This window comes from Oryzias latipes, chromosome 24 (assembly GCF_002234675.1).
Source record: "Oryzias latipes chromosome 24, ASM223467v1".
NCBI classification, from domain to species: Eukaryota; Metazoa; Chordata; class Actinopteri; order Beloniformes; family Adrianichthyidae; genus Oryzias; species Oryzias latipes.
The window spans coordinates 22,193,716-22,217,336 of record NC_019882.2 but is presented as its reverse complement, the minus strand read 5'-3'; the positions used below and the strand labels follow the sequence as shown (position 1 = coordinate 22,217,336).

The 23,621-nt window shown below is 41.5% G+C and overlaps 2 protein-coding genes across 2 annotated transcripts; one reads left to right on the top strand and one right to left on the bottom strand.

Annotated features, from left to right (window-relative positions):
• Nucleotides 1-223: 223 nt before the first annotated feature.
• On the bottom strand, nucleotides 224-17,945 carry LOC101164525. The gene is made up of 3 exons (XM_011492087.3): nucleotides 17,799-17,945; nucleotides 17,596-17,704; nucleotides 224-2,472 (listed from the first exon to the last, which is right to left on the bottom strand). The coding sequence occupies exon 3, from the start codon at nucleotides 2,467-2,469 to the stop codon at nucleotides 433-435; it is 2,037 nt and encodes a 678-aa protein (XP_011490389.1). The 5' UTR covers nucleotides 2,470-2,472; nucleotides 17,596-17,704; nucleotides 17,799-17,945; the 3' UTR covers nucleotides 224-432.
• Nucleotides 17,946-19,383: 1,438 nt separating this feature from the next.
• Nucleotides 19,384-23,377, top strand: LOC105357245. The gene is made up of 5 exons (XM_020714739.2): nucleotides 19,384-19,510; nucleotides 19,903-19,943; nucleotides 20,017-20,118; nucleotides 20,860-21,368; nucleotides 21,450-23,377. The coding sequence occupies exons 3-5, from the start codon at nucleotides 20,024-20,026 to the stop codon at nucleotides 21,959-21,961; spliced, it is 1,116 nt and encodes a 371-aa protein (XP_020570398.1). The 5' UTR covers nucleotides 19,384-19,510; nucleotides 19,903-19,943; nucleotides 20,017-20,023; the 3' UTR covers nucleotides 21,962-23,377.
• The last annotated feature ends 244 nt before the right edge of the window (nucleotides 23,378-23,621 follow it).

Genomic DNA, 23,621 nt, shown 5'->3' with positions numbered 1-23,621 from the left:
CCTTTTTTTCCCCACAGAAATACACATTTTCACCAACAACCCATGAAAAGTTAATTGCTTTACTACAGAAACTTGTTAAGGGAATTTAGCAAGTTTTTTTTTTTTTGGGGGGGGGGGGGGGGTGTATTTCTTAGAGTATTTGTCTTCTTGTTGAGCACTCCAACTGAAGGCAGACTAAGAAAGAACTATGAGTTGTGTTGGGGAGGGAAGCTCGACACACAGCACTGTTTTAGACAAGCTTTATTTAATCAGTGCAAATGCATCAACAGGAAATGCATTTCATCTAAGGTTGCCTCAAGAGACATGCCTTGAAGAACCGATCCATGAAGATCTTGGATTCCTCAAACTGTGATTTACAACTAAAACAAATGTCACTCAGTGGTTGGAAACAACCCTAAGGCTGCAGGTCTTTAGGTATGAAATTCTATTGTTTCAGTAATAATTTTCTTCTCCTTCTCCAAACCCAGTCTGAACTATCTCTTTGATTCTTTGTGTCTCTGTTGGTGGAGTAGGGGGCAGAATGGCTTTAAACTCTCCCTCAATTTGGGCCATCCTGGCATCCGTCTTCCTTTCAAATTCTTTCTTGTTCTTCAGGACCAAATGCATGATACCATCTTGAGCTTCTTGGCAGGACTCCTGCAGCTTTATTCTCTCTTGCATGAACTCTGGCTTCTCCTTGTCCATGGCCATAAGCTTACCCAAGCTGCTCACTCTGTCCATCAGGTACTTGTTGGACACTTCACAGTAGGTCCCTGAAATCATATGGACCAGACTGGCGATGTTGGAGGCTTCAAAAGCCTGGTTGTACAGCATGTCTTTGGCAAAGAGCTTAGAGTTGTAGGACAATTTCTTTGTGTCTTCAGATGTTTTCACAAATTTGTGCAGCGTGGTTCCAAGGCTGGTTTTCACAATGGAGGCAACCATCTGGAAGAAGCGCACCATCTTCTCCCACTGCTCCTTCACTCTACCCATGGCATCCATCCCTTTGACTAGTATTTTGATGGTGGTGTCAAAGTCAATCTCTTTGATCTTGCAGTTCTGCATCTCAATCAGGATCTCAGTCAGTTCTCTTTGGTTCTGCTCCATGTTCTTTACAGCCTCCTCATATGACTCTCGGGTTTGCTTCAGTTGTTCTCGACTTTGCTCGATGCAAAAGCGAGCGTTCTCTGTCGCTCTCTGGCTGGCAGACTGACTTCCAGAGTTCTCCTGTGCTTTGCACATCATTGGGGGTTTGGGTTTAAAAGCTGGAGAACCAGACATTCTTTTGCTTTTACAGTCTAACTTTAAGCCATCGTCATACAGCATCTTTGTGTCTTTAATCAGCTTGCGTGTCGTTTTCTGATCACATTCCTGATCTGGTGCATATATTGCCAACTGTTCACAGATGTCAATCCCTCTTTGGCAGAGACGCAGAGCAGTTTCCCTTAGTTTACTTCTTGGAAGATCCTCCAACTCTTGATACATTCTTTTGAATTGATCTTGCGTCCATGTAGTCTTTGCACACTTGTTCTTCTGATCATAGATCTCTTTCCAGTCGATTCCTTCTTCACTTATAAACTGACTGAATGATGATGCGAGATTCAGAATTTGTCCTGACCTGCTCCAAATTTTCATTTCTGAAGTCAAATCTTTTTCGTCATCTTTATTTCCAGTGATTGTCTCTGAGCTAAAATTCTCTCTTTTATTATAATTAAAAAAACCAAAACTGAATATTCTCACAGCAGAGGTCAGTCCTTCAACTAAATCCATGCCAATCATCTCCCACCCTGATGGTATGGAATCCATAGATTTCTTGTACTGTTCTTGTGTCTCTTCCAGCTCCTTTGACATGGCCTCCATTGCTTTCTTGGATCGTTCATTTAGCTCCTTTGCAGTCTGTTCCTTCAATTTATTCTCCTCAAGTTTCATCCTGACCTTCTTCAGCTCTTCTCCGTGAAAGTGTTCAGCATTGATGCAGGCTTCCAGCAGTTCCTGGATTATATTAATAACATCTGCATACTTCTTTTCAACGCGTTCTGCTAGCACCACACATTCGTCTGCAATGCTGCGGATGTTTTCCAGCTGGTTTGGGAGGAGAGTTTCAAGGATTTCATCATTTCCTTGAAACAGAATCTTGACTGCTGCTTTCATATAATCTGGAACTGTGAAGGTATGAATCCGAATTTGATCCATGTTCTTGTGGGCTAAGTTGAATGCATGCCAGGCTGAGTTACAGATTTGCATGAGACTAGCCCTAAAGGAGTCTGGGTACTTTATGAACTTGAATCCATCTTTTGGGGGATTCTTGTTGATGGAGAAATCAGTCGTTGATGAGATGAAGACCAGCTCCCCGATGATGGCGATGGAGAGAGGAGCAGGAGCCAGGTACTCCTCCCAGTTTGCATTGGGGTGCATCAACATCTGGGTGGTGTTCCTCATCTCTGCCGCGGTGGTGAGACTCTGGGTGGTCTCTGCAATTTGGGTGTCCATTTCCTTTAAAAGCATCAAGAAAGAAGACAGATTACAAACCCGTTTCAGCTTTTTGAAGCTCTTGTGACAATGAACATGTTTTGATGTGGTGTGTTGTAGCTAAGGCTCATTTAGATGATTACACATGTAATCCAGACTCAGATCTCTTTTCATTAAAACAGACTGGTAAACATTACAACAAACGTTGCACCAATGCATCAGTCACTCTCATACTCTATTTTTGGATTTGGAATTGGTTTATTTCAAGTAATCAGAGCAAATATAATACTAAAACAAGACATTAATGTATATCTATTCAAGGATATATCAAGCAGGATAATTTGTCATAGAAATTGATTGGATGCATACAATCACATACACTAGTAAATAATTCAATTATTACTCTTAATTATAAATAATCATATTAGCTCATTTGCATTTAGTTAATGATTCAATAAAACTATGAAATATTAGGTTGTCAGAACCCTGTCTTTACTTGTGAAGAGAACGCCTAGATATTTCAACTCCTTCACCTCAAAGAGTGACTCTTTCCTAACCGGGAAATACTGTTTCTTATCAGAGCCAGTGAATGCCTGCTTCAAGATCAAGTACACCCTTGAAGGAATGTACCTCTCTGCTTCCCTCACAACAAACTCATACCAACAGGGGAACTATTTTTCATCCTGCATATGTGAAAGCCCGTTCTTTTTCTGGCTTTTCACCAAGGCAGACACGTTTCTCTGTTTATCTCCCTATATCGAAACAGTATGCTTCCTTTGTCCTGTCCCTTATACCTGGGCACCAACTTCAGCTTTTTTCAATCTTACAATTGGCTAGCTGGACTTTAAACCAAAAGGACCTTTTTTCCCCACGCAAAGTAACAGACGAGTATGTAACCCTGGTGATTTTCAGCCGCCTCTATTTCTCCTGCTCTCTTTCTGTCCGTTTTGCTACGTACGAGTTATCATGAGTCTTGCACGCTCCCGAGAATTCCAACGAGACCTACACGCTTTGCCTCTTTAAAAATGGCGCAGTTCAGTCTGTTGTGGGTACTTGTGGGGAAGCTAGTTGGAACAACTGCTAAGGTACGCTATTTTTCGCCATCTCAAACCAAATTTATACTTTATTATTGAGAATGATATGGATTCAACTTTCAGACACCTCTGTCTGTGTGTCCAGTAGGGATGATAATACAAGCCTCATGAAGCTTCCATTGGGGTTCATGTAATTGTGCCGGAAAAATGAACCACCCATTCAGGGCTTTGAAACCACACAGAACAGCGGCATTTGGTGGTGGACTGGACGTATATCATATGCTTCAACTAAGCTCCTTGTAACACTTCGATGTGGAAATGATTATGAAAAGACAAAACAAAACAATGTTGTTAATGATGATTTAAAAAAAACAACGTAAAACAACACAACATGTGACGTTTTCTATGAGAAGTGCTTGAAACAGCAAAATACACATCACATGAAGAAAATAAACGCAAAACAAATTTTTGTATCATGCTGGTCTTGGCCTCTGGATGCAAACCCCATTGATTTTTCCACTGAGCTATCTCCACTGATACTGCTTCAACTTGCCACTGTAAATTGATTTAAGTATTTTTTTTATACACAACGTTCATAGTGTAATGTTTTATTCGGAGAAATAGAGTTGAAACGATCCTGAGCCACAGTACGTTTTTTACCAGGAGTCATGGTAAAGTGCAATGAATTGACGCTGATTCCGATACAGGGGAAACAATAGAACTGGTCGGAAAACGTTCGGGATTCATTTCGTGTTTCTAGAGAATAGCGCGCCCAACTGTTCAAAACACAAGTGACCATCTGAACCGTGGTTCCACCAAACGAAGCATTTGGCGCGTCATACGTCATCGACCACGTGATCTGCGCTAGTTGACACACGCCCCGAAACATTGTGCCAAATGTCTCTGCTTCATGAAGGTGAAACGCACGGCAAAGCGCTGTGTTCACGGGCCATCCCTAGTGTCCAGATATCACACATTCAGGATTTGTGTTTGAATTTAAGGCCTTCTTTATGTTTTTTGGACCTAGCATGCTAGCGCTAGCCTCCAAGCTAACAGAGCTTAACCAGTGTTTAGTATTTATTTGTCACAAAGCTTATTTTTGTAAACTCTTCATTTTACACAGAAATATCGAAGTGTTTTAACATTATCATCATGATGAACAGATTATATTCAAATTTATGGTGCAGTATTTATTTGAACTTCTGAATAATGAGTATTCTTATGAGTTATTTAAAATGTACATGTATGTAATTATTTAATAATTGACACTGGATGATTGAATAAATTAAACTATTTATGTGACCATGACGCATGTTTATATTGGTCCTCTCCCATACAGGCCAGGTTCTGTCTCTATCCCTTTTCCGTTGATGGTGAGCTACCCAGAATGAAAACAACCAACCAGAACTACCAAATAACACCTGTGCGGTAAGAAGAGGCGCAGGAGCTCTGTCCTTCCCCCCACTTAACATCTTACATTGCCTTCATCAAAGGCACAGTAAAATCATTTTCTTCCTGGACAATAAAAATGGACTGAATCTTGAAAATACAGCGACCTGCTGTTTGAGAAATCATAAACTATTCCATCTTGTAATCTTTTGTAAATATCTTGTGTATATTGTAAATGTCTTCTTTTGGGTTAAATATGTTTATCACTTCTTGCACCATAGCCATTGTCTCTATGTGTTTGTTTAAGCTCTTCACCTCCCTCCCTGAGACAAATCCTACATCTTCGGACAATAGCCTAAACTCAAAAATCTCTAAAGGAAACGAAATCCCAATTTATAAGTATCTCCATTCTGGCCAAAAGTAGACTTTTCCTGCTTGGATGGATTTTTTCCAGACAGATTCTGTGGAAGGCTTTTGCTCTTTGTATATTGGTATCCATTTGGATCTGTCACAAGAACATACAGAGGGCTGGATCGAAATGCACCTGGTTTATTAGCTCAGTTAAAAGTCCACAATGCAAAATAAGAGTCAGGCAGACAGGGGTCAATAATGAGTATGGGGGTATCAGAGAAGAATCTGGGGTAGTCAGGATTCAGGGGAGTTTTGTGACAGGTGGCAGGCAGATGGAGTTAGACATAACGGGGTCCGGAAATCAGAAGATCAGGTCTGGATACAACGATCATTAATGCAGGCAGAGCGGCTCAGTGAAGCTTAGAGCAGTGCTTAAGTATGCTGGGATTGATTGCAAATGAAAGTCAGGTGTGTGGCATCCAGAAACCGTGGGCTGGGGTTGCTGGGAGATGTAGTCTGTTCAGAACTCCGGAGACGGTTCCCACCGGTGACCAGAGGGTGAGACTGAGCTATGACTTCTGACGGTTATAAATAGGAAAGTTCATTTTATTTATTTAACCAGTTCTGTCTTTCTCACCCCTTGCCACTTCCCTCATCAAGATGATTAAAATGTTAAATGTAAATCGAAATATTAAAAATTAATGTAAATAAATTTGTAAAATCTGAGGGATCACATCGTATGCAAGCCGGGGGTGTCCCTGTCCCTGTCCCTGTGGAGCGGGGGTCTTTGTGTGGGGGTAACTGGACACTTTCCTTCTTTTCGCATTCCATCATGCACCACAGTATAACACACACACTCACCTGAGCACAGGTGTCACCTTAACTTGTGATGGTTTGTATGCACAAAAATGTGTGTGTGAGCAGGGGGGTATTCCAGAAAGGAGGTTATGCTAACTACCACTGTAAGTTTGAGGCTAAGGAAGCGGATAACCTCAGCTTTCGGTTCCAAAAATGGAGGTATGTTTCAGGGTATGTATAGTTGCTATAGCAACTCATGCTCTGAACATAATCTGGTCTGGAGCAGATTTAGTTGAAGGTTAGTTTGTTTCAGAGGTTTAATTTTATAAAAATGAGAAAATCTGCACCTTCTTACTTAGACATATGAGAGTTCAAGAAGTGCAACAAATTATTATGGAAAAACATTTAATTGAATTGGAGTAATATGAAATTTAGTTAGATAAATATGTAAATTTGAGTTGTATAAACAACTATTGAGTTGGATAGACGTCAAAAGTTAGGTTGAAAAAAATTTAACTCAATTACTTGTTACCCAATTGAATCAATTAATTCATCTTCTTCCGTTTGTTCCCTTTCGGGATCACGGGGCTGCCGGAGCCTATCCTGGCCACTTATGGGCGAAGGCAGGGGACATCCTGGACAGGTCGCCAGTCTGCCACAGTTGAATCAATTCATTTAATTTGGATTATTTATATATTTGATTGAGACACAATGAAAATAGAAATGAGATAGAAAGTCATGCGTTTACTTTGTCCGTTCTTTTCCAAGCAGAAACTCTCTTTTGCTGATGATGCAGCCGTGTTACTTTTGTGATGGCTTTATAATCTTTATACGCCGTCATTAAAATCTTTGACTCTGTCTCACGGAAGTGTAGCGCTCTCTTTTTTTCTCCATGCGTTTCCATGGTGACTCCGTAAATCGGCGATCCATTGAGAATGTCTTTATGTACTTGCCGTGCACGTGCATTAACCCAGGGTTAATACAGGTAAACAATGTTAATGGGGCAATCACCGCATCAATGGCGAGCAATGAGGTAATGCCCTTACCGCTGCTGCCTCCTGAGGGCAGCCCAGCTGTCTGCAGCTGACCGCTCCCACAGAGGATGGTGAAATGCAGGGAACAAATTTCACATACCTTGATGTGGGACAGATAGTAGGATTTTACTTTACTTTTGAATATGAATAAAACGGTGAGTAAATGAGAGTACATCAAGTTGAACCTCAAATACTGTATAATATTTTGCTGTCAAAATTATACAAATATAAACATGCTACAGAACAAAACAAACAAAGCCTGGAAATATTAATAAGGAAAAATTTAAAATCCTTCAGTTTTCTTTGCTCTTTTGTCATTTTGTTAGAGCTGGATTCCTGCATCATTTTTAATAATCATTTCATTTCTTGGTGTGTGACGTCCTGGAGCACAGGAGAACTTTGGAAGTCAGTCTGCCAGCCAGAGAGTGACAGAGAACGCTCGCTTCCGCATCGAGCAAAGTCGAGAACAACTGAAGCAAACCCGAGAGTCATACGAGGAGGCTGTAAAGAACATGGAGCAGAACCAAAGAGAACTGACTGAGATCCTGATTGAGATGCAGAACTGCAAGATCAAAGAGATTGACTTTGACACCACCATCAAAATACTGGTCAAAGGGATGGATGCCATGGGTAGAGTGAAGGAGCAGTGGGAGAAGGTGCTGCGCTTCTTCCACGCTGCACAATTTTGTGAAGACATCTGAAGACACATTTTTTTCCCCGGTTCCGGGTTACAGCACAGCACAGGACATGTGTGTGGCTCTCTGCGGCTATACAATTATTTTCAAATGACTTAAAAAGTTGATTTTCTCCCAAAAAGAAAGCTGACCATTGCCCGTAAGAAAAACCAGGACTATGAAGACCTTAAAGTCTCTTGATGAAATCCAAGCTGCGTTGTATCCATTTATGGAACAAGTGACAGCCAAGCTAACGCCGATCTAGGAGCTACTGGAAGAATTCCGAAGATTCCGCGCTAAAAACGAGCAACGAGAAAACCGGGTCGACACTAGACGATGTGGAACAACAAGTAAGGATGAATAATGTCATTCTCACTGGAGTATCGATCAAACCTCGGGCAAAGCTAAATGCAGCTGGAGTTAGCATTGCTAATGCTAATAGCGCTAGCGTAGCTAGCAGTGCTGAAACGGAGATCGGTGGAGAGTCTGTGGAACACCAAATGAAATCATTTCTCAAGTCAAAAGGGATTTCCTGGATCTAAATACCATTGAGACCTGCTACTCGCTCCCCAGGAGAAAGGAGACGGATAAACCAACGATCCTCATCAGGTTTGTGAATCAAAAACACAAGCTAGCTCTGATGAATCAACGTAAAAATCTCAGAGGATCTGCTGTTTATCTGAACGACCATCTGACCAAAAGGAATGCTGAAATCTCCAAACATGCACAGCTTCTCAGGAAGTAGAAGCAGATCGAGAACACTTGGGTTAAAGGCTGTAGGATTAACGTCAAACCACTTGGTCCACCGGACCGGGCCAAGGTTCTGGTTGTGAACACCATGAAGGACTTTGAGAAGTGTTTGAGTATGGACGTCTGAAACAACATGCAGTAAATCAAAGAGCCAAATATTTTCAAGAAATATGACGCCTAGATTCATCATTTTTTTCAAAACTCTGAAGTGATTCTGAAGAGTTCTGACCTGCAGACAACTTGACCTCAACTTTCAGCGCCGCTGATATCAGCTGAAGAAGGATATGGACCTCTATCTAATGTCTGCAGACATAACATTGAAGAGAACTATAAACTCTGTTTAAACCCAGAAGAACGGCTGTTAATCAGCAGAAGAAGAAATACCAACCTTGGTCATTCGACAGATTATGGACCCTTTTTATTTTTACTTCACAGCATTACTTTATTATAAAAAAAAAATACCAAAAAATAATAAAACAAATGATTAATCAATTATTGAAAATTGTTAAATTGATTGACTTTTAATGATATTACTTCGATGCTCCAAAAAATTGATAAATTGATTCATGATTATTCCTAGGGAAACATAATTTTGCACATATTTTTAACTTTTGATACTTGATCAAATTTTGCTATGTAAATTCCAGAAACAGTGTTATGTCTATTTTACTGATATAGTATTATTTTTTTACTGTACCAAAGTACCATAATCTTCATATATTTGGATACTTCATTGCCATGTTGATTTCTAAAAGTTATTACATAATAATTAAGTAATTCATATTTGTCATGTGCTTTATTGATACTTCAGGATTCTTAATTCTGTCTGATAAAAGTCTGGAGCCGGATAATGATAAATCATGTTATAAAATGGTTACAGTAGAACAGGGCTGGGATTATATAACTTCGCTTCCTTCCACTCCCTTTCAAGCAATCTTTATTAATGTCTAATTATCCAAAGTTTGATTAGTTAATGGACAAATGTATAACTGATGATTGTATTGTTTTTTGTTCCTATTTGATTGCTTGAAATAAACCATTTCAAATCAAATACGAGATCGCCACTGACTGTGTGTGCGCTGCCTTGTCTTGTGTGTGCGCGCGCGGCGCGTGCTGTATGAACAACAGCCCCGCCCCCCGTGCACACAAATAGACAGACAGAGCTCTCCGCTTCAACGAGAATACCGAAATTAATATCATCATTAATTAACGGAAAATTGACTGACTTGGTGAGTTAAATATGGCAGATAACGCTTGTGGGACACAAAAAAGAAAAAGTATCTTCTCCAGTACCGACAGCAGAACCGTTCAGGTCAGATCTTAACGATACTGCGGTCTTGAAGAATGTGGCCCCGGGGCTGGTTCTATACCGGGGCACGGTACCCATCCCTACCTACAACTCTAAGCTCTTTGCCAAAGACATGCTGTACAGCCAGGCTTTTGAAGCCTCCAACATCGCCAGTCTGGTCCATATGATCTCAGGGACCTACTGTAAAGTGTCCAACAAGTACCTGATGGACAGAGTGAGCAGCTTGGGTAAGCTTATGGCCATGATCATGCAAGAGAGAATAAAGCTGCAGGAGTCCTGCCAAGAAGCTCAAGATGGTATCATGCATTTGGTCCTGAAGAACAAGAAAGAATTTGAAAGGAAGACAGATGCCAGGATGGCCCAAATTGAGGGAGAGTTTAAAGCCATTCTGCCCCCTACTCCACCAACAGAGACACAAAGAATCAAAGAGATAGTTCAGACTGGGTTTGGAGAAGGAGAAGAAAATTATTACTGAAACAATAGAATTTCATACCTAAAGACCTGCAGCCTTAGGGTTGTTTCCAACCACTGAGTGACATTTGTTTTAGTTGTAAATCACAGTTTGAGGAATCCAAGATCTTCATGGATCGGTTCTTCAAGGCATGTCTCTTGAGGCAACCTTAGATGTATTACATTAGGAGACTGTCATGCAGGTTTTTAAAGATGTAGTTCAATCATTCAACATACTAACACGATGGGGAGAAACTCAGCTAGCAATGTGTGTTGTGCTTTAAGAAAGTTACAGCGCTCAGAAAGGAATGCTCATATTGGAGGGAATGATAGAGGCCAATGCTAGCAAAGCTGGTCTGTCATGTAGCCTGACGGGTCTTCCTATTTTGTGCCTGAGAGATCCCATGAAATAGGTTGTATTTTCTGTTGATGCATTTGCACCAGTGATGTGCGGTGAGGTTTATAACTGGTGAGGCACTGACTATTGAGTCCGATTTACAATGAAAGAACTAAATATTTCACCATCAATCCAACAACAGCTTACAGCTTATAAAATACACAAAATCATATTTGTCCTACAGAGAATACTTCTTTTATAGATGGATAGAACACTCTTTTTGTGTACAAATTATTCATATGTACTTTAAGAATATGTGTTCAGCACACATTTGACCCTCAATAACTATTTCTGGTATTTTTCCAACTTCAAACTCTGGAGCTTTAATAAGTTATTAAATATTACCTGTGAAAATTATAAAAATAAAAGAAATGATTTTACTTACATTTTTATCCACTTTTACCCCCTGTTATTTTAAAAAAGCAAACATTTAAAAACATGTTTGTCCTCACTTTTTGCATCTGTCTCCTGATCGTTCCCCACAAAAAACCCTGTGATCTCTTGAAAAAGTCTTCCTTATTTTCCTTTATTTTATGAGTTTCTTCCTCTCAATGGAGAAAGACGTCCTTTGTCTGTTTCTACGGCAGCAGTGTAGCTACATGTGTCAGCTCACGTCTGCCCCCTGCTGGTGAGGCATGCTTCACCTAAAGCCTTTCCTGCGGGCATATAGCAGGGCTTCCACTGTTAACATCGAGTCCTGCCATCAGACATGAGGCACAGCGCTTCTGAGCCTCACCTGGAGATTCAGATTCAGTCTGTGATCGCGCAACACTCAAATTCAGCGATTTGAACCCCAGAAACCTTGGAAAATGTGTTGAGCTGACTGAAAATGTATATTTAATAGGGGTATAATAAAAAAAAAAAAAAAAAAAAAAAAAAAAAAAAATCGATTCGGCGATATATATTGCAATACGTCATTTGGCAATACTTGTATCAATTAAAAATGCTGCCAGGACGATATTTCTTTATTATTTATGAGCGTCCTTCAGCGTCTGACTCTTGTTGTCCACTTCACCCTCCGACCGCTAGTTGGCAGCAGAGAACACGGAGCCTCTTTGAGCGGCTCTACTCTGCACAAAATAACAGGAAGACTGCAGCCAGAGGCAGCGTTTTCTGTTGTTATGAGACATGAACTACTTAGTTTTTACTTGGAATGGAAACCAAACAGATACTCTGACCCATGTTGCTGCCAGTAAGTTATAAAAACATGGTTTGCTATGCTTTTAAGTGGCTCAGATAAATACGAGTGAAGCATGGCAGCAGCCAAGCCGATATGTAAACAAAGCCCCTTTTTTGTCACATTAAAGCAACTTTCCATCATTCTGTCCTGCTGCCTCATCATCACACTTTATTGTTTCTGGAAAGATTCAGTGTGTCCCCCACCTTTTATTTTTAAAGCACCATTCAGGCTCCTGAACTGTTTAAAATCACTAGAGAAGCTACACTAATGCTGAAAATAAACAGCATTTTAGTTCCCTAATAGAAACTTATTGGTTAAGGCTCATTCATTCTTTGTTTTTTCTTACACTGAAAAATATATATTTTTTGCAAATCAGACAATGTTGACTGTTCCGTTTCTATATTTTAACTTACCAAAATAAAAGCACTATGAATTTGCTTTGGTAAACGCAACTCATATATGCGATACAATTGCAGTGCTTAACATTGTGATCATTAAACCGAATTTGACCATTTTATTACAGTGGAAGACATTAAAATTCAGGTTGAGTTTTTTCAAAGTCATATTTAAAAAACCCAGGGTGCGTATCATACCGCCAGACTCTTGCCTATACACACCCCTGATATTTAACACAGATCAGTGGAAAATAATATTTACTTAATACATTTTTCTATTTTATCACGATTATGACAGGTGAGGCTCTGCCTCACTATCCTCACCTGACCGCACGTCACTGATTTGCACTGTCTAAAACAGTGCTGTGTGTCGAGCTTTTCTCCCCAACACAACTCAGAGTTCTTTCTTAAGGCCCATACACACCGGGACGAATATTCGCCAGGCGTTATTCGCCAGCGTTTTTCGCCACGTTTTTTGTGTTCACACCCAGGCGATTTTCGCTGACGATGAGCCGAGTGAACATGCAATTTCATTCCCTGACATTAGATGGCGCTTAATGTAAAACAGAAATACTCCTGTACACAAGGTGGCGCCGCGCAACTTTACGCTTCTTAAAGTCGCTTTTCACTCAGAAGAAGAGAGCAAGTATTTATGCGCTTGTCAGAATCAAACAAAGAAAACATGAATATTTCAAGCACCAGTGGCTCCAACTGGTGCTTGGTTCGGGGATATTTTAGAATGTCCGTCAATATTTCTTCGCGGCAGTGTAGATGCTACTTGGCGTCTATCTTCTTCGCTGGTATGTGTGCTCAGCAAGGCAGTTTTGTGTTTGAGCGCCCCCAAGTTGTGTTTTACTGTAACTTCAGAAGCTCCAGACACGTGTGCAAAAGCGCCATTCTCATTGGTCGAATAGATTTCGACGCGAGGCGTCAAAAAAAAAAAAACGAACCCAAGGCGTTTTTTTTTGACGCTTTGACGCGTGGCGTTTTTTCGCGTCGGTGTGCACACTCTCATTGGTGCCCTTTGTTTAGTCACGAGGCGTTAAACGTCGGCGAAAATCGCCGGCGAAATTCGTCCCGGTGTGAACAGGCCTTTAGTCTGCCTTCAGTTGGAGTGCTGAAAATGCTATGTCTCAGACTCTCATGAGGGCAGGGCCACCTTCTTAAAAATGCTTAAGCCCCCCTCGACTTCCTTTTGGAAAACCCATTCAAAATATTAAAGACACTTAACTAACCAATGGAATGATTTCTCATTGGAGGTTGGAGAAGACAGCTTTCAGCTAATAAATTAGCTAATATGTTCATGAATACAGGTTGCATTCAAACGAGTAACTCCATGGCATACAAAACACTCCTTAAAAATACCCCCTCCCAACCTATGCTCATGAGACAAGAAAAATTTTTCTTCCGTTAGTTTGGCTTCTGCAGCAGGCTTTGGAGCTGTTAGGAGGAAACTTCCTGGATCTGCAATATTTGCATTTCCACCTCAGGATCTCCAAGAGGAAGAACCAGGATTAAAATCCTGATGTGCTCAAAACCACTCTGGGTAGTTTTTGCTTCACTTCCGCTAAACAGTTGAACAAAAAAAATCAGAGCTTTGTTCCAAGATAATTTAGTTTCTGTTCCATCAGCTAATTTTTATTGGGCTAATTTCACTTCAAACATTGAATGGAAAAAAGTCTGGTCTTTACCACAAAAATACTTCTTAACAAACAGAGTGAAAGAAAACTGATTGTTGCAAAAGTTAATTAGCTTTACATTGGACTGAATAACGGAACAGCAAAAGAAGCAAAAGGTTTTGGCCGGGATGACGGTGAAAACAGGGAGACACTTATCAACTATTCTATTTTAAACTCCTACACAGATTTTATCCAGCAAAGCATTATTTAACTAAATTTAACTAAATTTAAGGTTGACATAAACATCAGCTGTAGTTTCTGCCAGAAAAAACCTGAAACCTGCTCTCATTTATTCTGGTCTTGTGAATTCACATACAAATTTTGGAAAAACTTTAACAAATTTATCACAGACTCTATGTTTGCTGATATACAACTAGGGATGGGTACCGTGCCCCGGTATAGAACCAGCCCCGGGGCCACATTCTTCAAGACCGCAGTATCGTTAAGATCTGACCTGAACGGTTCTGCTATCGGTACTGGAGAAGATACTTTTTCTTTTTTTGTGTCCCACAAGCGTTATCTGCCATATTTAACTAATTAAATTAATTAATGATGATATTAATTTCGGTATTCTCGTTGAAGCGGAGAGCTCTGTCTGTCTATTTGTGTGCAAGGGGGGCGGGGCTGTTGCGCACACACACACACACACACACACACACACAAGACAAGGCAGCGCACACACAGTCAGTGGCGATCTCGTAGGGGACACGTGAGCGCCCTAGACTAAGAACTAACGTTTCTGCATAAAATTAATAAAGTTTGCATCAAGGAGCCCCTACCATCCTGTCACCTTGCTGCTACGATGACCGTAAGTTGCGCTGTTTGTGTAGAACACGATGGAGCGGCGTGTTCTACACAAAACAACCAGGTAGAGAGGCGGGGCTTAGATTCACCGCTTATGATTCCAGACCCGTGAAAAACTATCAGCTGCTTCCTAATACTTGCTTCCACTTTCGGCTTCTCCCATCAGGGGTCGCCACAGCGAACAAGTCGCATGGTAAATTTGGCAATGTTTTACGCCGGATGCCCTTCCTGACGCAACCTTCTCAAACCGGGCTTGGAACCGGCAGAGGTAGAGAAGGGAACAGGGAGCAGACCGGAGTCGAACCCGGGTTTCACGAATGGAAGGCGCCGCAAACCAGCACGAGCTAAACTGGCTCCAGCTGCTTCCTAATACTTAATAATAATTAATGACTAATGATAGTTGTCATCTGTAAAATTAATATAATTTATTGGGTTTACTGGATTTAAACAAAAATAAATATAAAGGAGTCGGCATCAACGTGAATTTGTTTCCATCATCTCACTTAACTTAGCTCTGGGTGTTTGACAGACAGAAAAGTCTATTCAAGGTTGTGGAAAATGGACAAAAGATCAAAGGAAACATCAAGCTCATAAAGAATAAAAATAATTAGATTAAATAATTAAATGAATATCCCGTCTGGAACATTCTCATGTATATAAAGTAAATGTTTTGTTAAAAAAACAGTGTTGTTGCATAGTGAGGAAATAAAACACTTTATGTTCTTCATTTGTTATTTATTTATTTATTTATTTTTCGTCCTCAAAAAGTATCGATAAGAGTACCCTTAAAATACCGGATCGTTAAGCAGTATCGATAAGAGTAGTAGTAGCGTTAAAACCTTAACGATACCCATCCCTATGTATACAACTTTATTATAAAAACATACTTTTTGGTTTTCATAGCTTTGATGTCAAAGACTGTGATTCTTTTTTGTTTAAACATGTTATTATTTATGGCTAAATTTCATATAAACCAAAGCAAATTTTCCTAATAAAAAATCTGATTTCTTTGTGTTCAAACTGGAACTGCAGCATTATTTAAACATAATTTCAGCTTCAAAAAATACAAAAGCTCACAAAACAATCAACATTTGTAAATCTTTCGGAATGATGACATAAGTTTACTCTCGCATTTTCCTTTTTTATTTTATCTATTTTTTTCTATGTTTAGTTCTATTTTCTTTATTTTTATTTTTTATCATTTGTGTTTGTTGCTAATAATTAGAATCTTTCTAAGGATGTAACACGTTTATTCTGTATTCCGAATTGTAATGTACATTATATGTGCATAATTGTTATTATTTTTTTATTTTTTTGTTCTGTATGTTGCAATTGTTCAATAAGATAAAAATAAATCTCCAAGAGGAAGTGGAGGCGGGGCTTAACATTGTGAGAGTGGGACAGATTGCATTCTCCGTTTGAATTGGGAGTTAGAAAAAGAAGACATCCAGTAAATGACACTGCATTACATCAAGGGGGGGGGGTCTGTTACAATTACTCTTTAAAACAGCATGACAAATTACAATGCTAAAGATTTTAGGCTACCTTAAAATGAATTTATCATTTATAACTTTTTCTCTTTTGCCTTGTGGCAATGAATGAATCTTTGAAAGAAAACAAATAGTTTTTGTCACATTCATTTTTGGATGCAACATTTAATGTCACAAATCTCTTACAAACTTGTCCATAACTAAGTAATTTATATAACACCCCGTCCCCACCATTCCCTCCATCCCATATATCCTAAACCAGGGGTCGGGAACCTTTTTGGCCAAGAGAGCCATAAATGCCACATATTTTGAAATGTAATTTCGAAAGAGCCATACAATAATTTAGTGTCCCTTCCCCACACTGAGGCACGGAGACTTAACCTCTTTTAAAGTTCTTTATTCCGATTACTGCAGACCGCAACAAACGCCGTTCAATTAATTCAGCAACTCCTGAATCTCTCCCGCCGACACGAGAGCGCTTCTCCCAACTTTATATTCCCCTGCTCCCGCTGCAGCCCTCCCATTTCCCTTATTCGGCCCATAGCTGAACCCCATTGGTCCAAACTACCTAACAACAGGCTGAGCGACAGAACTGAGGGCCAATCAGATCTCTGCTTGACGCGTTCAATGAACTCCAGAACTTTTAACGCGGCCCAACAGCCATCCAACTCAGTCCGCGACAATTTGTTTAAAACTAAATATACAAATGAATGTGTGCATTTGATTTAATTTCAACATTTTTAAAGTACAATAAGTCTGTGGATTCTTTTTAATAACATTGTTATTCTGTTGCTAATAAATGATGAGTATTTCTCGTGGTAGTTTTGCTGATGGTCTAGTCTGGTTGATCCGTGGTGAGTTTCTGCTTCATGCAGGCGTTGAGACTTTAAACGTCATCGTAGGTCTGAATGTTCTTTAGATGTGACAAAGACTGCTCACATGCAGACGGGGAGCCAGACACACACCGACGCTGCAGTGAGTGACGGGCAGCGGGTTTTATGTTTTTACAATCCCTGCGCGATTCACCTGCTGTCCCCACAACACCTCACCCCCACCCTCTGCTTTCTCCCTCACACATCCCGTCCCCGCATCTGCGCGCTCTTTCTCAGAGACGGGAGCGCGTAGTTTTATGCACGTCAATTCACAGGTTTCCAGCTGGTACAAACTCTGTGAAATAATAGATAATAGTAACTGATAGCGCTGGCGCAGATTTTTCTCTCTAAGCACCGCTACTACTGCGCGCCTCTGGCATCGCATCGCGCCCGAGAAGGACTGGACTAATGATAAAAAAAAAAGTATAATTAAAGATTTGTCTGCGAGCCACATGTGACCATCAAAAGAGCCATATATGGCTCGCGAGCCATAGGTTCCCGACCCCTGTCCTAAACCATCCTCAACCTCAACCCTCCATACCTGTGATGTCTCCCAATCTCTTAGATTCTTATCTCGCCTTCACCTGCCTCCGCACAACAAGGGGCGGGGCTTCAGCTGCTCTTCTTCACTGACACTCTGTAAATCAAATCTACGGTCATAAAAACAAAAAGTGAGTCTTAAAGTCCAGTTTGGCATCAGAATGAAAAAGGCTGTAGTTTGATCCACAGAGAGATCCGTCTTACCGACTGAGAGTCCCAGAGCTCAGTGATCCTGACGTTCCTTCAGCTGCTCTGCTCTCTCTCTGCCACTGCGGCGCCTTTTATTCACAACCGATCGCTGAATAAATCAGCTGCTTTTACGGGAAATGGGTCGGGGGCTAATGTTTGCTGGGTGGTTGCAAGGGCAAGCTGTCATCAGTGATACAGTATACAGGGTTCATTTCCTGTTTTTTTTTAAAGGTTCCTGTTTTTTCTCTTCCTCCTTTTCGCACAGGAGGAAGAGAAAAAAACGGTTTCAATAGATACAGGACTGACGAGACACAGGTGGAAACAATGAGGACAGATGGGGACCTAAAGGAACCTTTAAAAAAACGGGAAATGAACTCAAAACATGACAGAACAAAAAGAGAACCAAAATACAAAAGCAAAGGAACTAAAATCATAACACATTCTTTCTGGATTTAAAATGAGAGAAAACCTCATGAAGGCAACATTTTCCAAAAAACCTGAGTGAAATCAATCCAGAACAGAACTTGAAGATGAAAAACAAACAGTGACAGCAGCATGTGAGAATGAACAACTTTAAGATTTTAGCCACAATCTATTTATGTTAGATGACATGAGGACAGCTGCAATGATTTACTCTGAACAAAAATATAAACTAACACTTTTGTTATTGCTCCCATTTTTTATGGTATGAACTCAAAGATGTGAAACATTTTCCACACACACAAAATAACCAGTTCTCTGAAATATTGTTCACAAATCTGTCTAAATCTGTGATAGTGAGCACTTCTCCTTTGCCAAGACAATCCATCCCACCTCACAGGTGTGCCATGTCAAGATGCTGATTAGACAGCATGATTATTGCACAGGTGTGCCTTAGACTGGCCACAAGAAAAGGCCACTCTGAAATCTTCAGTTTTGTTTTATTGAGGGGGTCAGGGGACTCAGACAACCAGTAACTTTCTGGTGTGACCACCATTTGCCTCATGAAGTGCGACACATCTCCTTGGCATAGAGTTGATCAGGTTGTCTATTGTGGCCTGTGGAATGTTGGTCCACTCTTCTTCAATGGCTGTGCGGAGTTGCTGGATATTGGCAGGAACTGGAACACGCTGTCGTATACACCGATCCAGAGCATCCCAAACATGCTCAATGGGTGACATGTCCAGTGAGTATGCTGGCCATGCAAGAACTGGGATGTTTTCAGCCTCCAAGAATTGTGTACAGATCCCTGTAACATGGGGCCGTGCATTATCATGCTGCAACATGAGGTGATGTTGTTGGATGTACGGCACAACAATGGGCCCCAGGATCTCGTCACGGTATCTCTGTGCATTCAAAATGCCATCAATGAAATGAACCTGTGTTCTTCGCCCATAACATATGCCTGCCTATACCATAACCCCATCACCACCATGAGCTACTCAATAAACAACATTGACATCAGAAAACTGCTCACCCACACTACGCCACACAGGCTGTCTGCCATCTGCCCTGAACAGTGTAAACCGGGATTCATCCGTGAAGAGAACACCTCTCCACCCCTCCCAGACCCATTTCCCCTAATCAGAGGACTTCTTCTATGAGCTTGCTGGGGAAAAACATGTCCAGAATACAGACCCCTCCCAGACCCATTTCCCTTAAATCAGAGGACCGCCTCGGTGTTCTGGCTGAGGACAGACCGGCGTTGCAGAAGCTTACAGAGCAGAGCGGCTCCAGGAAAGGTTCAGGTAAGACAGCTCGCTTTGGGGTTCAAACCTTTTACTTTGCATGATCTGAACAAGAAGAAAGAGTTTCTCTTGGAACATGTTTACAGACATTTTTTCTTCTCTCTCATAATTTCCTCTAAGCTGTCATTGAAACACATTGTGTGTCTCACGTCTGAATAAATGTGGTCTACATGAAAAGAGGAAAAACTGTTCTGTAGTGACTGTAAACATGAAACTGCAGAAACAGGAGAAGAATGTTTACAGTTGAATTCTAAATAAAGTGGTTGTGGCTTTAGAAAACGTCCCCATGACTCAATGAACTGCAGCCAGTTTAGCTTAGGAAGCAGATGAGCTTTCTTTAAGCACAGACTGACAGGTTTTTCCTCACTGATTCATTTGAAATGTTTAAGCAGAGACACAGAAGGAGGAGGACCGATCAAGTCATCAGGCTCAAGTAAGATTGAACTGTGGGGATTCTTTCCCTGTGTATTTATTTCTGGGTTTGAACTGTGACCTTTGTTTTAAAGCTTCAGCATGGCCTTTGGGACGTGTACCACGACGTGTATCATCAAATGCTTTCAAGAAACACCTGTGATCCTTGACCCGTCACAGATGCTTCACCATGCCAGGTAAAAAACCTCATTTAAACTAGAGCTTCACAAACTTTGAGAGGCTTCTTTACGGAACAATACAGATTTGATTTGAATGTAAAAGCTGTTCAAGCTGATCTTTAGCTGAAAAGCTTTGGCTACTTTATATTTGGCTGTTTCATGTTGATTTTATTTCACGGGTCTAGATTCGTGTTTTTGTCATAGGCACAGCTTTAACGGGCACATGAAATTATGTTTCAGTTCAACACAAAGAAGATCAGACAGACAACATAAATATGCAAACAGTTCAGGGCTGAATGCAGAGCATCTGGCCTTTGCTCAGTGTGGGAGTAGATGGGTTAACAAGAAGGGGATACGCTTATTGGTGGTAGTGTGCATCACCACACTGCATACTGTGTTCATACACAGGAAAAAAAATACAAAATTTTAACACAAAAGCACAATACACACAAAAACATCTGGAGTGGCCGACTGGAGGGGAGCGCAGGGTGACTTCTCAGGAGGCAGCAGAGGGCCGTCCTCCAAATTACAGCCACCTTTCACGCTCTGTAGAAGTGGACATGTTTGGGAGAGCCAAGGCCAGAACGCACTCAGCTCAATTGTTGTCATTGGTCTTTACACTAAAGCTTTATTTACTGATTACAAGATTTGTTTATTTTTCCAACTTAAATAGGTAAAAGATCATTTTTAGTCTATCCTTTTGCTTGTTTTTCAGTCTTTTGGCCTGTGTTGGACTTCCTGTTCTCTTCTTCTCTGCAGTCTGAACTCTGTGGAGACACGGCACACAGACCTGAGCAGCCTGGCTCTGAGGGAGTCAGGACCTCTGCTGAGAGGTCTCCAATCGCTCAACGACCTGTCAGAGATGCTCCTCAGTACAAACTCTGACATTGTTCTTCCTGGATGTCAGACATTTGATGACATAAGACAAGAGATCAAGAACATGAAGCAGCACCTGGAAGAGTCAGAGCAGATAGCTGTTGGAGAACTGCAGCACCTCGATGAGGAGACTGAGAGTCTGACTGCAGAGCAAAGTTCTTTGGAAGAACAGAAGAAGAGGAGAGAAGGTGAACTAGGAGACTTGAGACTCCAGCTGCTCTCTCACAGGTCTTCTTTGCAGAGTTACAATGAAGCTCTGAAGACTGAGAAAGACAACCTGCAGTCTGCAGAAACAACTCTGTACGACATGAGACGGAAAAGAGATGAAGCAGAGAGAATGAGAAATGTTGGAGTTGCCATAATGTTCATTCCAATTGTGGGATGGATTCCTGGTAAGTAAATCCACTGAACAACATCCACCAACAGAAACTTTAATATTAAGAGTTTCAGTCTGATTAGTGTCTCTTTTTCAGGGGCAGTCATGACTATTGTTGGTCAGAAGGATCTAGACTCAGCCTCTGAGCAGGTAGACCGAGCTCGCAGTGAGGTAGGGAGGTGTGAATCTCAGATAATGTCCTACTCCAACCAAGTGTCCCACTATGAGGGACTCATCTCTCAAGCTCAGACCGACATCCAAGAGGCCAACAGGAGGATTCATGAAGCTGGGCTCAAACTGCAAACCTTGTCTGTGACGCGATCAACTGTTGCAGACTTTCAGAGTAAAACTAGAAGAGCTGTCCATCAACTGGAGCTGCTGTGTGGAGTGGGAAGTGTGGCAGAGCTGCAGACCCGCCGTCTGATCCTGCTGGAGCCAGTGTTGAACGTGATGGAGGAAATGATGGCAGCTCTGGGATGGATGAACAGAGACGACCTGCTGCACTCTGAGAAGATGGAAAGCATCATGTGGGACATGAGAAACAACCAAAGGAGGTTGAAGGATAAAATAGCTCTGTGTGGCGATCATTCAGATGAAGGTTATTACTGAAACACTAAATACTTTCTTGAAAAAAATGGCTGATTTGGTGGATGATGTTGGTACACACAGTGTTGCAGAGATGCTGAACTGAATGGAAGAATGGGTCAAAGTAGCAGCTGCAGTGTGCTGAAAACCTACAGGAGACCACCGGCCTCCTTTATAGCCAGCCAGGGTTACATCACTAAGTATTGAAGTGAGCTTTTCTTATCCTTTTCTGCTCCATTATACAAATACATTCTTGAGCTATTGTACATTATGATTTCTTTGATTTCATTTGTATGTTCTGTCTTTTACAAATAAAGTACGAACAGGCTGGATCCAAATGCAGCAGGTTTATTAGCTCAGCTAAAAGTCCACAAAGCTAAATCAGGGTCGGGCAGACAGGAGTCAATGAAAGGCATAAATTCCTCTGAGGAGAGACAGGATGGTCAAAAGCCGGGGCAGGCGGCAAGCGAACTGGGTCAGGAAACACAAGATCAGGTCCAGATATAAAGCTCGGTAAGGAAGGCAGAGCGGCACCAATAATACTCCTAACTGATCTCAGCTCAGTGCAGAGATTAAGCAGACTGTGGTTGATTGAATGACAGTCAGGTCTGCAAAATCCAGGAAATGTTAGAACTCTGTGGATGGTTCTCGCTGGGGACCAGATGGGGAGACAGATTTCTGACTTCTGACAGAGCCCCCTCCTACATGTGTCTCCAGAAGCGAGGGGCCCTCCAAGGTCGAGGTCGGGGCGCTGGTCTGTCCAGGTGACGTCAGTGGAAGTTACTGATCAGGGAGTGGTCAAGGATGTCGTCAGCAGCTACTGAGTAGCGTTCCTCTGGGCCAACCCCCTCCAATTCCACCTGATTTGAAGATGACTGCCTCGGCGCCGGCAGTCTAGGATCGCCCTGACAAGATGGGTTGCATCGCCATCCACCATCAAGGGGGGCGTGCTGACGTCACGCCATCGGGTGGCCCTCCACCGGGCTTCAACAGTGATTGGTGTTAACGTGCCCGCGTCTTAACACCCGGTGCGCCTTTTGTATGTGTCAAAGACGGAAAAATCCCCTGTGACTGAGACCCTATCATCCGGTGTGCCCTATGGTCGTGAAATATGGTAGTTGCAGAGTTAGATACGCTAATTCTCTCTAAGAGTTCTGGTAATCGCCTGTCAGTCCTGGGGGAGGCTCCCTCCTTTATGTGGACACCCTTGAGGTTTCTTTGTTTTTCCCGGAATCCGTTTCTTTTTCCTCTGAGTTTTTCCTTACCGCGAAGGCAGAAATGTCCAGTCTAGTTTAGTCTGTTTGGTTTAGTTTAGCAATCATTTAAATTATATGACTGTATGTTCTTCATGATTCATGTTTATTATACAATCACCGGCATGAAGCCCATTCAGATGACTATAGTTGTAAATATTGGGCTATATAAAAATATTTGAATTGATTGAACCGACTCCAGTCCTCTTAATGTTGACTACAGTACGTGCGGAGGAACGGAGGGATCTCCTGGTTCAGGTGCTCCACTTGTCCATTGGGCTGAGGGTGGTGGCCAGAGGTGAGACTCACATTGATGCCCAGACCCTTGCACATCTCGCGCCACACAATAAAGTGAATTGGGGGGCACGGTCTGACACACAAATTTCAGACATTCCTTATTACAGTTCATTTTTGTACACTTGTATTGACAA

Bases quoted from the DNA above. Each gene is read 5' to 3' on its own strand.
- LOC101164525 (XM_011492087.3), bottom strand. From the start codon at position 2,469: ATGGACACCCAAATTGCAGAGACCACCCAGAGTCTCACCACCGCGGCA.
- LOC105357245 (XM_020714739.2), top strand. From the start codon at position 20,024: ATGGCCTTTGGGACGTGTACCACGACGTGTATCATCAAATGCTTTCAA. The intron at 20,119-20,859 runs GTAAAAAACCTC...TCTTCTCTGCAG, and splicing joins CAGATGCTTCACCATGCCAG to TCTGAACTCTGTGGAGACAC. The intron at 21,369-21,449 runs GTAAGTAAATCC...TCTCTTTTTCAG, and splicing joins AATTGTGGGATGGATTCCTG to GGGCAGTCATGACTATTGTT.